A 15,207-nucleotide genomic window follows, 5' to 3' on the forward strand; every position below is an offset into this window, starting at 1 on the left:
TCTGCTGCTCCCTTCTCTTCTCCCTACTCTGCTCTACTGCTGCTCCCTCTAGTGCTCCTTTCTCCTCTACCAGCGACTTCATTTTATGCAGCATTGGACGTGAAAGCATCGACACCCTTCTCCTCTACGCACCGCATGCGACCAAAGCAACGACACGACGAGACGTGACTCGACCACATGGCACCGAAAGCAAAAAGCGATAGCACGGGATGTTAAACTGAGTACATGCATGAAAAAATCACCAGCTCGCCGAAAGCATCACCACGCATGGGTGCTCACGGAAAAAAAGCGTTTGACGTGACGCGGCCAAAAGACTTGGCGTGATGAGAAGCGGCCGGCTGATTTCAGAAACTCAGTGCCGAATACGGCATGTTCGCTGTATTCGACGTCTCAATTGCCGAATACGGGGAGATTTCGGCAACTGAGGTGCCGAATACGGTGAACAGTGCCATATTCGGCACCTGAGTTGCCGAAAGCTGTGGGGTCGGGGTGTTTTCAGAATTTGAGTTACTGCAAGTCAATTTTCGGATTTTGAGTAGCGAATACGAGTACTAGATTTACAAATACGCCGATATATTATCTAATTTCGTAAATACCACCACGTATATTGTCTAAATCAAAAGTTTGTCGTGAGCTCGTGGGCCACGGAGCGGATATACTTCTTTTTCCCAGGGATGGGAACGGATATTTGAGAGCGTCACGCAACAAGTATCTGCAACGATCGTAACTTCCCAACAAGTTTCTTGTTTCACCTGTTTCCATGGTCCGTACAACTCTAAGTTTCATATACGCTCTCTCGCTTGACTTTCTTTTCAAACGATATTTGCAACAATTCGATGTAAAACAACAAATATATTTTCCTGGATTTTTTTTTTTTTGAAAAGGTCCAAGACGAACACGACTATACAAGCGGAGATCTTCAGATCAACAATGTTATCCTAATCCAAAAATCCTTTTCGTTGCCGAAGTGGAGTCCCATAAGCAGTAGATGAGATGAGATAGATCGCGTCAGCGCGGCAACCGCCTGCCGTACGCGCCACAAATAATTGGAGATAAATGCCAACACTAGTAGTTGCTTGCCAGCTCCCAACTCCGACAGAACCATAAGTGCAAGAAATCAACAGCAGCAAGCAAGAAACCTTGAACCATCGGAGCAGAGATCGCGGCGGCGATGGCGGCGAAGGGGAGGACGGAGCTGGAGGTGGGGGCCGACGGCGTCGCCGTCATCACCATCTGCAACCCGCCCGTCAACTCGCTCTCCATCGATGGTATGGTACACCGTCCCTACCTGTCCTCCCCCAAATCTGTTTTCTTGATTTTTTTTGGGTGACCGGCCGTTTGATGCAAGATCGGGCGTTTGAGGTCAGCGGGTGGTCGAATTCGATGAAGGGATATGTAAAAGTGTCTCCTTTTTGTGGATTGTTGCTGTCGCTTGGCTTAATTTCGTTTTTGTGATCTGTCTGATTCAAGATTGGGGCAAGCGGAGCTGTAGAATTAGGGTGGTGCTCTTCAAGTTTTGTATTTAGGCTAATACTTGGCTAATTTTCTCTAATTTAAGTTACACGCTGTGAAATATCAACCTTAGTAAGAAGATGTTTCCTTTGCGTTTGCCCTTTATCATGGTGTGATCAAAGTATCTTCTCAGAACTGTGGTATTTAGCTCTTTTGTATTGTCACTTCTGAATTATTTTAATTAAAATTCTGGGGATTATGCTGTTCTTGTGTTCAGTATGCAGAGTTCTGCAAGTTGTTTCTTTTTTTTGTTCATGCGAATAAATAGTGACTGAAACTAAATTTCCAATTCAATCAAGTTGAGCTATTCCACAATAGATGAATCGCAACACATATTGTTTATGTGAAAACCTACTTGGTCAGTTGATTTTTTTTTTTTTTTTTTTTTGAAGTTGGTTGTGTTGCTTTATTTCTCCTTATAATAAATTCTCCACTGGACTTTCAATGTTGTTAGTTATAACAATGAGGCCATCAAATGCAGCTTCCTGTGACAAAGTTTGATATTCGTTTTACAGCATTGATGACTGCTGAGCGTGTGCCTTGTGAGTTTAATTGTGAAAATGACACGAGTGAACTGACATATTATGTAATTAGATATCTTATAACTTGAATATTTAAATAGGAAAGTATCTTCTTGAGGCAAAAGATATGCTTTCTACCTTGTTTTGCTTGTTTTCACCCACTTACTCCCAGTTTGAATGAGTGGATTGCTCTAGGAAACTTTAGAATTTGGATTCAATATTAAATATGCCCTTGGTTTGCAGCTGACACATTCCCTTTGTTAAATAAATGGGGTTGGAAAAATATTTCATGAAGTGTTGGTTGTATATGAACCATAGTCAATATAATAAAAGTTGGCAATCACTATAAAGCATAATACAACAACAACAACAACAACAACAACAAAGCCTTTGTCCAAGCAAGTTGGGGTAGGCTAGAGATGAAACCCACAAGATCTAACTAAAAAGATGATGAGAAAACAATAATGATAATAAATGTACTAGAAAGCATAATGTTGCACAAAAAATATATGGCATATTGCAAGTTTTGAAGTAATGCGACTGTGTCTTCCATGACCAGATAATTTATACATTCAAACAATTGACCAACATTATAGCTGTTTCCTCGTAGACGTATACATATGTAGGACAAGCCTCAAATAGTCAAATACATCTGTATACCAGACATTCAGAATGAAGCTCAAATCATTAGATTCAATGTACTAATTTAGTCTTATAATGTGCTTTAGTAGATAACTGGTAACTTCTTTTTCTTTTGTTGTTTCACTATTGCATTTTTTTGCTTTCAGTCTTGCATAGCTTAAAAGAAAGCTATGAAGAAGCTCTTCGAAGAAGCGATGTCAAAGCCATTGTTGTTACAGGTACAGAGCAGTTTATTCTTATAGGCAATACTAGTGCCACTGTTTGAGGCAAAGGCACAAACACAGCACCTCCCATCCCCCCTCCGCCTGTTTCAATGACGACAACATTTCTTTTATAACCTATGACAGGGAAAGGAGGGAAATTTTCAGGAGGATTTGATATTAGTTCCTTCGGTGGTGTTCAGGGAGGACAAAGTGTGTTATACTTTTCATCTTAATTCCTGCATCATCCACTCTACAGTTCTCATCACTATCTTAACTGTTTTGTTATTTTTAACAGCGGTGCAACCAAAGGTTGGTTACATAGCAATAGATATTCTCACAGATACTGTAGAAGGTATCTGATTCATTCACCTTTCTCGATTCGCTTTTCATTATTTTTCTGCTGAAGAATTGTGTTGATCATTTTTCTTATGTATTTTCCTTAATAGCTGCGACAAAGCCATCGGTTGCAGCAATTGATGGCCTTGCTCTTGGTGGAGGATTAGAAGTTGCCATGGTACTTCCTTGCTTTATCGTTGTCACTTGTCAATTAAATTTCACTATTTCTTATGTGAGAACATTAATGAAAAGTTTTACGTATCCATTAGGCATGCCATGCACGCATTTCGACTCCCACAGCTCAATTAGGTCTTCCAGAACTTCAACTCGGAGTTATTCCTGGATTTGGAGGTAATTTTATATTTGTCTCTTCTATTTATGGTAGAATTGTTTTATGTACTAGGTATCAAGTGATTCATTACTGAGGATCCTTTCACTATATGCTTTGCCTGTTTCTTAACTTTTAGGAACACAGCGGCTCCCCCGTCTTGTTGGACTGACAAAATCTCTGGAAATGATGCTGGTGAGCTCTGCTGCATTTTTCTTTGCTTCTTGAGCCTAAGGATTTTTTTCCTGCGATGATATATGTTTGCATTCTTGCACCTACTCCAATTTTTTTTTTAAAAAAAGGAATATCATTTTACCAGCTATCAAAGCCAATCAAGGGTGGCGAGGCACACCAACTGGGTCTGGTTGATGCCTTAGTTTCTCCCAATGATTTGGTGAATACTGCTCGTCAATGGGCTTTGGATATATGTGAACTAAAAAGGCCCTGGATCAAAAGTCTTTACAAGACTGACAAGCTAGAACCACTTGGTGAGGCAAGGGATATTCTGAAGTTTGCAAGAGCTCAAGCTCAAAAGCAGGCAGCTAATCTTCATCACCCACTTGTTTGTATTGATGTCATTGAAGAAGGTATAGTTGCAGGACCTCGAGCTGGGCTCTGGAAGGTACTTGATATTTCTCATGTTTCAACCAGCTTTTTATTTTTTTATGGAAACAGCACTTACAAAATTCTGGATTCACTTGCTTAATGAAAATGCAGGAAGCAACTGCTTTCCAGGACCTGCTTTTCTCGGATACTTGTAAAAGCCTAGTTCATGTGTTCTTTTCTCAGCGGGCAACCTCAAAGGTATGAGGAACCTTTTTAGTTTTAATATGAATCATACAATGTCTTAACCTTTCTTATATGCAACAGATTCCTGGTGCTACAGACTTGGGGTTGATGCCTAGGAAAATAACTAAAGTCGCCATTTTAGGTGGTGGGCTTATGGGTTCTGGAATTGCAACCGCAATGATATTAAGTAATTATCCTGTGATACTTAAAGAAGTAAATGAGAAGTTCCTAAATTCTGGAATTGACAGGATCAAAGGTGTAACATTCACCATCTTACATCCTGCCTACTCTTTGGAGAATTGCATGGTACTTCTATACCAGCGCAGTTAAAAATAAACTGACTCACTATTTTGTTTCACCAGCCAATTTGCAGAGTAGGGTGAGGAAAGGGAAAATGACCGAGGAGAGATATGAGAAGGCTCTGTCTCTTGTCACAGGTGTCCTTGATTATGAAAGTTTCAAAGATGTGGACCTAGTCATCGAGGCAACTCTTTACCCTTATTCATGCACCAAATTTTAATTGCTTGTTTTAGTCAGCTCAGTTATCCTTATTCATTTGCTTCTCATAATGGCAGGCAGTTATTGAGAATGTGAAGTTGAAGCAGCAAATATTTGCTGACTTGGAGAAGTACTGTCCTTCCCATTGTGTCCTTGCTACTAACACTTCTACAATTGATCTTAATCTAATTGGAGAGAAAACAAAGTCTCACAATCGTATTGTCGGTGCACACTTCTTCAGGTAATGCAGTGGACATTGATGCATGATTATTTCTTTGCAAGACCCTACATTGACTTATTATTATTGTATTATGTAGTCCTGCGCATATAATGCCACTTCTGGAAATAGTCCGTACCCAGCACACCTCACCACAAGTTGTTGTTGACTTGCTGGATGTTGGGAAGAAGATTAAGAAAACACCAATAGTGGTTGGGAACTGTACTGGATTTGCAGTTAACAGGATGTTCTTTCCTTACACTCAATCAGCGCTCTTGTTTGTTGATCGTGGTATGGATGTTTATAAGATTGATCGTGCGTGTACCAAATTTGGAATGCCCATGGGTCCATTCAGGTCAGATAATAGATTTTTTCTATTATTGCTTGCAATCTATAAATTTGTATAATCTTGTCAATGTTTCATATGATGTGTGCTGTTGAGTGATATCAGATGGACTCAAACTTGTTGCTCTATTTCTGTTACTTGTGTCCAGGCTGGCAGATTTGGTTGGTTTTGGTGTTGCTGTGGCCACTGGTATGCAATACCTTGAAAACTTCCCGGAGAGGGTCTACAAGTCAATGCTGATTCCTCTGATGATGGAGGACAAAAGGGCAGGTAAAAATAATGAAACAACACTCTTATTTGACTTCTGCTTGTTCTCTTTGCCCCTATCTTTATTAGTTTCTGAAATGTTTTACCTCAACCTACCAATGTTAACTCAGGTGAAGCCACTCGAAAGGGGTTTTACAAATATGAGGACAAGAGGAAGGCCACTCCTGATCCTGAAATTATGAAGTATATTGAACAGTCTAGGAGCATGGCAGGAGTTACACCAGATCGTGAGGTTTGGTTTCACAATCTCACGATTATCTACTCTCTTTTATTACTCGTAGAGAAATCTGCAGCTTTTTTCTTAGAAGTGTATATATTGGGTAATGTGTAGCAATAGAATGATTTCGTGGTTGGGGCTTCATACATTTGGGTAATGCATGGCAGTTGAAAAGATGGCATTAGTATACAATTTCATCGATCCTGATAACAATAGTGCACCTCAAGATATGGTGTTACTAATATGCGGCCTTCTATATTTGAAATGCGAATTGTGGTTTGGAAACAAAATGAAGTTACTAAGGGAACTGTGGTGCCGACTAAGTATTAGAACATTCGGTACAGGTTACTTCTAATGCTAAAAAGTTTGGTCCTATTGTGCCAGTTGATGAAGCTAAGCGAGAAAGACATAGTTGAGATGGTGTTTTTCCCAGTGATAAATGAAGCCTGCCGTGTCCTTGATGAGGGTATCGCAGTCAAGGCTTCTGACCTTGACATCGCTTCAATCTTTGGCATGGGATTCCCACCTTACAGGTTCGTTTTGAGAACTCCGGTCCAATTTGCCTCTTGTAACTGAACGCCGGTCCGTTTGCATTGTATAACTGAATAACTGCTCACACTCTTTTCGTTGCTCAACCAGGGGAGGTGTCTTGTTCTGGGCAGATTCCATCGGTGCAAAGTACATCCATGCCAAGCTGGAGGATTGGACAAAGCGGTATGGTGACTTCTTCAAGCCTTGCTCTTACCTTGCTGAAAGAGCTGCTAAAGGGATTCCTCTGGTAAGCGAGCCATTTTCTTTCGCAGCAGCAATTCTTTTATACATATTTATAGTCTTCACAGCTTTCAGATATACATTAAGAAAAAGACAATTTCGACTTACATAGTTTTTTATACATGTTTATGGAAATTGATGGTATAGGCTACATGTCATACAGTCATACACAGAATATTGCTCATTAGCATGATTTACAAAATACTAGTGTGCTAACGTTAAATGCTAATGTACTTAGGTGCACACGCAAAGTTCTCTGTTCACTTTTTTTGGTCTATTTCTGATAATGCGGTTATGTTATTCGTGTAGCATCTGATTGGAACTAAAATTTCATTTGCAGAGCGCACCAGCAAAGCAGGTACAGGCTCGGCTATAAGATGAACATCCAGTTTTCATTGTCAACCGAGGGAGTTACACGGAATAATAGAATTCCAGTCAAGTAACCGAGTAATTCCAGTCACATTGTTAGGATAGAAGAAACTGAAGCACACGAGTATCCCGAAATGGACCAGTGCTATTGTTGTGGGGACACAATTGCACGCGTAGATGATCAGCCATGGAATACAATGTATTTTTATTCCCTCCTGTAAAAAATTAACGTGCAAATCTTCTCGTATCCGTAGTATCAAAAATAAATGTGAGAATGTTTTTCTCAATTTTTAGCTATTTCTGTTGAAATTCCTAATAAAATTAAATGGTCCCTCTCGAAACATGAGAATATTTCTGCTTACGAACTGTTTACTGTAAAATACCAACAATATTGCTGTGAAATCCCTGCGTTTTAAACAAGGCCTTAGGAACGACATGTGTAAGCAAAAAATGGGTTGATAGTCATCTTGAAGCTGTAATATAACATAATATACATTTTGAAAAGTAGGACATGCATTTATAAACGTGTGCTACTGTGAGCCCTTTTGGTTTCTTCTTTTGCACAAAGCTTTTCTTCTTCAACATGTGTGACCATGGACAGACAGAAATATAAGCACAATCGCGCCACACGTATGCGTAATGTTACACAACAAAACGGACTGCCCACCGGACATTGCAGCGGTGGCAAGGCAACTATCGGAACAGACAATGCTTGAGTCAGAAACACAGCTGTACATAAGAATGGAGTATCGACAATTGAGTCCACACACATTGAGCAAGTGGCCAAGAGTCCTGCCACTGCACACTCCAGAGGATAATAGAAATCGGCTGTAGAATGCCTAATGCCATGCCCTGGTGGATCCGAGACATAACGAGATCACCCCCTTCGAGCTGACAACAGTGGTGACTACTTACCTGGATACAAGTTAAACGTTCTCTCTTTGTGGTGTCTGTTAAGCAAAAGGGCAAAAGAAGTATATGAACAGATAAGCATCGCAATAAACTTGAGATAATTTAGCTTGCAGAGAGAAAAAAATGAAGGTGCATTGAGACCAAGATAGGATTGAAGTACGAATGAAAACATGCAAGACATAATGTAATATAACTATTACTAGGACGCCGATGCATTATAAGAACGCTGTTCGAATTTAAACATTCAAGGTTTTGTACACTAGTGGCAGATTACATCAACCCCAGGGAAAAAGATACCATCAGATAATCACTTTTATGTTTTTAAAAAGTTGACTAAAAGATACGACTGGATTTATGGTTTCACCAGAACGGAAAAAGGAGGGCAGATTCTGAATGGACGTGATGGTGCAAGATGTAATTTGGACACCAAAAGAAAATCTCGGCCAGACTAGAGATTTAAATCCCTGGTTGTCATATGCGGACCAAGCCATTAATATCAAGTCACTCCGGCATGACAACCACAAGTAGATGAAAAATTAGTTAACTGATTTCATGTATGCTGGGTCCAATGGCATAAAAAACACGGAAATTAATGTATATATGCTATTTAAGATAGTACATCGGAAGGTATGCCTCAGGTAATATAATCTGTTCATGTGCTAATTGGTAGATGTTTACTATGCTAGTTAAGAACTGTTCATTTGAACAGTAAAGTGCCAATAACCCACTCCCAAGTCTCAAAACATATCCTTGTGGCAAAGGCAATATAGGTCCGAACCTACATACAAGTGAGGCGAAAAAAGGCACATACAGAACTTCAAAACTAAGAGGCAGGATCAAAAAACTTTTATAAAAAAAATATAGTGCACAAGAAAATAATTCTAAAGATTTTCAACTATTATAGTTTCATAATGATAGCTCACTGAGAATCCATTTCCTAGTTGCCCAATGTGTTGTTTATGGTGAAATCATTTGAAGCTTGAAAATTACCTTGTTTGGAATTGGTTTCCTTGAATGTGGTGCACCTGTTTCTTTTGGCTTCAAGATCTGAAATGAGCACATTAAGCTTTCATCTATGCTCAATAGAGCACCGACATTATCAAACTCCCCACAGTAGTTTGGAGCTGAAAATATCGTCACTAGTCTTCTTTGTGCAAAGAACTCGTAGCCATCTTCCACCACCTAGGGAGTAGCGACATTCATGTTACAATTGTTATATAAATCTCACTAGAAAAAAATAAAACAAGGTCAAACTACTTCTGCTTACCTGATGAGCTCGGCATACAAGGTCAAGATCATTCTTCTCCAAAAACTCTATAAGCTTATCTGCACCAAATGTGCAAGAAACACCTCGATCACTCTCCCCCCACCCCTGTGTGTCAGAACTAGGATCAGACCAAAGCAAATCACACAGAAGACCATAGTCAGGAATTTCTGCAGGCCTCTCAATATCCTTTATTTGATCCAAGCTTTTCAACTCAGGTGAGATGCCGCCATGCATGCACAGTACTTTGTCATCAATAAGGGCTGCCATAGGCAAGCAGTTGAAGCAATCACAGAATATCTTCCATAATCGAACATTGAATCTCCTCTTACATTCATCATAAAAACCGTAAACTCTGTTAATTTTTGCATCTTCATGGTTACCCCTTAACAGGAAAATCTTATCAGGGTACTTCAATTTGTACGCCAGAAGCAGACATATTGTTTCCAAGCTTTGTTTCCCTCTATCCACATAGTCTCCAAGGAATAGATAAGTCGAAGTTGGAGGATAACCACCCAAATCAAATAGCCTCAGAAGATCAACAAACTGACCATGAATATCACCTGCACGTCAAATTGCAAGTTTGTTCTTTAAGGAAAAGTTCTGAAACATGAGAAAATACTAAATATGATCATGGGTGATATCTCTAGAAATGCAGGTAGACATGACCACAGAGGATAACAATGTGTCGACCCATCTATGAATATTTTAACCACAGTGAAAAAATACAAAGACAAAAGTAAGTTGATAGCTGCATAGAAACAAAATCACCATCCTTGCACTACATTTGGGAAAGGAAGAAATCTTGAAATTATTACGTTATGCACTAGTCAAAATAAATACACCCATCAAATAACTATTTATCAGGTCATGGTGTAGCCCACTAGTTAAGGGTTTGTTTGGTAGAACTCTAGCTCCAATAATTCGTGGAGTTGGAGCTGTGGGTGCACCAAGAGTGATTAGATGAGCCATTTTGTTTCCATTTTAGTCTAAGAATAGAGACTCAAACCATTTTATCTTAGCCTACAAACTCAAGATCTGAAGTTGAGCTGGGAGTTGGAGCCCTGCCAAACAGGGTCTAAGTGGCAACCGAAGCTAAAGAAGTGGATAGATAAGTAGATGACTCATAAATATATGATGTTTAGTAGTTGTGACCAGAATGGTATTACAATACATTATGAAGGTATCTCCAATTAGTGCAATATGAAGCAACTTTCAGGTGAAGCATATAACTATATAATCATTCCTCCAAACCACCTAGCAGACCATCCATCAACCGTGCAATTCACACAAGTCAAGCCTTACTTTGCACACCAACTTTGTCATGACTACAAAATCCGGACTCATGGGAGGCCCAGGAAGGGGGAAAAAAAACCCCGCTCCGCAGACAACCATAAACGAGACTACCAACCTCCAACATCAACAAGTAAACAGCAATAATTCGTCCTACAAAGCACTTCTTCCCTCCAGAGATATAGATAGTTCCACAATCCTCTAATGGCAGTACACTTGGAAACCCAGCATTACCCAAAAGGCACAAAGCGTGCAGAAACTGCCATCCAGAAGTGCGGTCTCCTTCCTACCAGAGATGTTCAAAACGCAATCACCTAACCGAAAACGAAAATGTGGCTTCCTGCCTCCCGATATGTAGGAAAGGATATAGACCAAGCGTACCGAAAACGTGACCGTGCCAACTCCGCTCATTGGCCACACGAGCCAAGAAGACCGAGTCGGAATTTACAACATGGAAATTTCAGCACCTTGAAATGCTCAAATTAGATTTTTTTTTCTATTTTTTTTTTAAAAATGAACGACCGTCAACCAAGTCCCTGCTGACCGAGAATTGATTAACGAATCCGGGAAGCAGCATTTGCCCCTAATCACCCGAAACCGAATCCAAAGCCAAGAAGCGCAGCAATCAATCAGAACGAAATCCGCGCGTGGGCAGAGGAGCTGGACTCACCGCAGATCTTGACGGGCGCGTGGATGCGCAGGAGGTTGGGCTGCTCGAGCAGCACCCGCTTGGCCTCGACGCAGAGCCGGCGGATCTCGGCCTCGGACAGCTGCACCTGGCGCCCCCCGCGGCCGCCCTCGACGAGCCGCCGCAGCACCTCGTCCACCTCGGCCCCGTCCATCGCCCCCATCGACGCCCGCGTCATCATCATCTTGCCTCCGCGAGGCGGAGACCTCCAAGAAGGCGCGCGTGCGCGGATGAATTGATGAAATGGATAATGGTGACGGTGGCGGTGGCGGTGGTGGTCGCAATTATAGTTGGGTTGTTGTGTAGGGGCCAAGGGATGGATCATCGAAAGCGCGTCGAGCAGGATCAGCCGTCGGATCGGGAATGGACGGGCGGATGCTAAGGCATTCTGATCTTGTTTATTTATTGGGGACCGGATTTGGCTGTTTGGGTGAGAAAAATTCGTTAGTTGTTCAACGGGTTTGGTTTGGTCTAGTCTACGTCGTCTGCTGCCGGATACAGAATTCGAGATGCATCGCTTTGATTTGGTTTCTCCGGTATTCTATTCATTTGAACGTAGTAATATATGTTCATATAGACACGCTCAAAGCTTTTCGGATGGACTCCGTCTTAGGTTTAGCTTTGGCCCTTCCTTCTGTGGCGATGATGATCATTTTAGATCTAATTTAGCTAGATAGATGATTAAAAGTTATGTACTCTGAGTCCAGTTTAGATAGGTAGGTATAGATTGTGTAGTGATTTTTTTTATTTTTTTAATTAATCGAGACATTTTTTTATTAATATAATATGTAGTTTTTTTTATCAAATTGTTTTAAAAACTTTTTAATGTGAAATAATATAAGAGAAATTCTACGATTCGTCATCGAATAACTACCGATTCTACAATTCGCCATCAAATAAATTCTGTTTACTTCTATACCATCGAATAAATATTTCAGTTCCTTATATGCCATCAGCTTCTGATACTACCATTTGCTGTACTGTTCATAAATAGTACCCTCGAGAGTAAAAAAAAGTCAAAAAAATATGTCGATTTTTGTGCACGCTCTATAATTCATAATCAACTCATTTTAACTGCATTCATCTAAAAATACTGTGTAAAATTCAAACTAAAATTTCTCAAAATTTGCTACTTTTGTAATACTGTGTATTACAAAGAACTCACTTTTTCACCACGGGAGATAATTTTAGAAATTATTACATCACATTAGAGGAATATTAGTAAATTTTTTCAGATTTTTTAAATTTTTTATGAGGCTTAAAAATTACAAGAAGTTACAAAAGTAGTACATTTTGAAGAATTTTAGTTTGAATTCTACACAATATTTTTAGGTGAATACAGTTAAAACGGGTTGATTATGAATTATAGAGCGTGCACAAAAAATCGACATATTTTTGTGACTTTTTTTATTCTCAGGTACTGTTCAGAATGAGCTGAACAGTACAGTGGAGGGTAGTATCGGAATCCGATGGCATATAAGGAACTGAAATATTTATTCGATGGTATAGAAGTAAATAGAATTTATTCGATGGTGAATTGTAGAATCGATAGTTATTCGATGATGAATCGTAAAATTTCTCATAATATAATAGTACTTTAAAAACTACTGCATATAGTATCGTGGTGGAGTATTAATAAGTACATATTTAGATTTCACTCTAGATACCCAAGGCGAACTCGAGGAGAAATCTTGACTTGCTCGGGACGATTTGATCCAAGATCCAATCGTTAGACAATTCAAAGATTCTGCATCCCTTTAACCCCAATGAGCGTGATGCCGTCTAATACGAAGCTCTAGTATAAGAAGATGTAACCAAGCTAGGCCATGTTCAGTCAAGAATATATTTTTTTATTTGGTTAGATCGAGGTCTTGCTTTCGCATTCTCTCTTTACCTTTTTTTTATTCTCATTGATATAGTGCCCAATGAATCCTTTGAGGGTTCAACTGGACTTATTTCGATTATCTAAAAAGAATGAATAAAAGTTATCTGGTGTAGGACGTCCATTTGTTTTGCGTAGTAATTATTCTGTGCATGATCTCGAAGGGTCTAATTATACATATTTTTTTTCCTAGAATAACTGCGTAGCTTTCCATTAAGCATGGAAAAACAAGTTCCATGCAACGCTAGGTTGTTGCCTCGACGCTCTAGCCGAAAAAAAATAATTATTGGGGACTGGATTTGGCTGTTTGGGTGAGAAAAATTCGTTGGTTGTTCAACGGGTTTGGTTTGGTTTGCGTCATCTGCTGCAGCGTTGATATGGTTTGGTTTCTCCTGTAATCTATTCATTTGAACGCAGTAATATATGTTCACGTAGGCATGCTTAAAGCTTTTCAGATGTTGACTGTCCTATCAAGGTAAATGGTCGAGAGTTGTGGTGCTCAGGTCTAATTTAACTAAGTAGTTATATGTTATGTTATGGTTTTTCTTTTTTTTCTTAATTAACTAAACGTCATTCTGTTTGTTGAACTATTTTTTTTATCAATATAACAGACAACTTTTTTACCCGTTCGTTAAAAAAGCTTTTTAATTTGAAATAATATAATATCCTTCCAAAAGCTACCAAATACAGCTAAGTAGGAAAACACAATATAACGTGAAGGAATATTAACGAAAAAAGTATCTAAATTTCGCTCTATGGATAACCATGGCAACCTCGAGGACAAATCTTGACTTGCAGGCGGAGGTTGTTGGGGAGATTTGATCCAAGATCCAATCGTTGGACAATTCAACTACCAGCGGTTGGATTAGATCAAAGACCGAATGAGACAAGAAAATAAGGTCAATGTCTCAATCACCTTCGAAAACCATATAATTCTGCATCCCCGAACCCCAATGAGCGTGATGCGGTCTAATGGGAAGCTCTAGGAAAAGAAGATGTAACCAAGCTAGACCATGTTCAGTTGAGAATATTTTCTTTTATATCTTGCATTCACATTATATCTTTACTTTTTTTCTTTTTTTCTTTGGTTTTCATTCATAGTACACAATAATGAATGCTTCGAGGGTTCAACTGGAATTATTTCAATTCTAAAATAAACACCAGATTTTCCAATGATTTTTTCAAAAGTCACCATCCCTTTTAACTAGCCACAGGCTGATGTCTTGAGTTTGAGGAGCCCGATGACCTATTCCCTCAACACATATTTATCGCATGTAATCCAAACTGCAAGGTCATAAAACCTAGCTCGTCATCCATCGGTCGGTGAAAACTGTCTATCGTGATAGTTGATAGGATGAATGCAATTGCTAAGTTGCCTATGGTTCATCCTTCGTTGAAATTGCATGCTCAGTCCAAATGAAATCGCCAAGTTTATTTCATGAAATATAAATATCTACTATATAGTAAAAGCGGTTCATTCTCTCAATTTTTACTGTGCAACGTCATCAACTTACTGACAGCCATCGATTGACTCTGGTTGATAATGTTGTCCGTTGATTTGCTAAGATTGGACCGAGCTATGTCTCCCTCTCCTCATTGGGTCCTCCTGCTGAGTTCGAAATCTTTAGATGTGTTTGGTTGCCTGTATATAGCTCAGTCTAGTCTATGGGATGTAGACAGCAGATGTTTAGTTGTCTATATATCATCTTGAGTCTTGCTCTCGAGATGCAAATATTTGCACTTAGCCTGGCTCTGTAGATAATAGTACTGACACTATTTGTAATGTATTTACCCTTGTACAACTTATGTGTGGCAACCTACATTATACACATGACACCTACATTGTCCAAGTGGTTCCACCACAGCATTGTCAGAGCATTACCAAGAGAGCCCCCATCCCACCCGCATACCCATTTTGGGGGGTTTTTATCCCAAATCCCCCCCCCCCCCCCAACAGCTTCCCATCCCACCCCTTATATTTATCAATCCCTCATATCATCTCTTTTGTCCCCTACTTGTGGGGAGCCTCTCCCACCCCCCCCCCCCCCCCTATTTGTGGCCCTATTGAGATAAAGGGGGAGAAAGAGAGTAAAAGGGAGAAAAGAGGAAGATGACAGGTGGGGTTCACCTATCAGTGACATAGGAGAGAGAG

General features: G+C 39.8%; 2 protein-coding genes across 2 annotated transcripts; one reads left to right on the forward strand and one right to left on the reverse strand.

The window, feature by feature from the left end:
* The first annotated feature begins 826 nt into the window (after positions 1-826).
* On the forward strand, positions 827-7,303 carry LOC133911825 (glyoxysomal fatty acid beta-oxidation multifunctional protein MFP-a-like). Its single transcript, XM_062354253.1, has 18 exons — positions 827-1,268; positions 2,822-2,893; positions 3,023-3,088; positions 3,174-3,230; positions 3,325-3,392; positions 3,484-3,565; positions 3,682-3,737; positions 3,862-4,164; positions 4,260-4,346; positions 4,413-4,587; positions 4,694-4,815; positions 4,907-5,070; positions 5,147-5,401; positions 5,541-5,662; positions 5,770-5,891; positions 6,261-6,409; positions 6,516-6,654; positions 6,988-7,303. Exons 1-18 carry the CDS (start codon positions 1,172-1,174, stop codon positions 7,021-7,023), a joined length of 2,172 nt encoding a protein of 723 aa, XP_062210237.1. The 5' UTR covers positions 827-1,171; the 3' UTR covers positions 7,024-7,303.
* A 282-nt stretch (positions 7,304-7,585) lies between these two features.
* On the reverse strand, positions 7,586-11,441 carry LOC133911832 (serine/threonine-protein phosphatase PP1-like). The gene is made up of 4 exons (XM_062354261.1): positions 11,156-11,441; positions 9,196-9,755; positions 8,919-9,110; positions 7,586-7,966 (listed from the first exon to the last, which is right to left on the reverse strand). The coding sequence occupies exons 1-4, from the start codon at positions 11,355-11,357 to the stop codon at positions 7,943-7,945; spliced, it is 978 nt and encodes a 325-aa protein (XP_062210245.1). The 5' UTR covers positions 11,358-11,441; the 3' UTR covers positions 7,586-7,942.
* Between the last annotated feature and the right edge of the window lie 3,766 nt (positions 11,442-15,207).

Source organism: Phragmites australis, chromosome 1 (assembly GCF_958298935.1).
Source record: "Phragmites australis chromosome 1, lpPhrAust1.1, whole genome shotgun sequence".
NCBI lineage: Eukaryota > Viridiplantae > Streptophyta > Magnoliopsida > Poales > Poaceae > Phragmites > Phragmites australis.

Excerpts from the sequence above, each read along its gene's own strand:
- LOC133911832 (XM_062354261.1), bottom strand. The coding sequence starts at position 11,357 with ATGATGATGACGCGGGCGTCGATGGGGGCGATGGACGGGGCCGAGGTG. Across the intron at positions 9,111-9,195 it reads TTGTATGCCGAGCTCATCAG|GTGGTGGAAGATGGCTACGA; the intron begins GTAAGCAGAAGT and ends GCTACTCCCTAG. Across the intron at positions 7,967-8,918 it reads GGAAACCAATTCCAAACAAG|ACACCACAAAGAGAGAACGT; the intron begins GTAATTTTCAAG and ends TTTGCTTAACAG.
- LOC133911825 (XM_062354253.1), top strand. The coding sequence starts at position 1,172 with ATGGCGGCGAAGGGGAGGACGGAGCTGGAGGTGGGGGCCGACGGCGTC. Across the intron at positions 4,588-4,693 it reads TGGAATTGACAGGATCAAAG|CCAATTTGCAGAGTAGGGTG; the intron begins GTGTAACATTCA and ends TTGTTTCACCAG. Across the intron at positions 4,816-4,906 it reads ATGTGGACCTAGTCATCGAG|GCAGTTATTGAGAATGTGAA; the intron begins GCAACTCTTTAC and ends TCATAATGGCAG.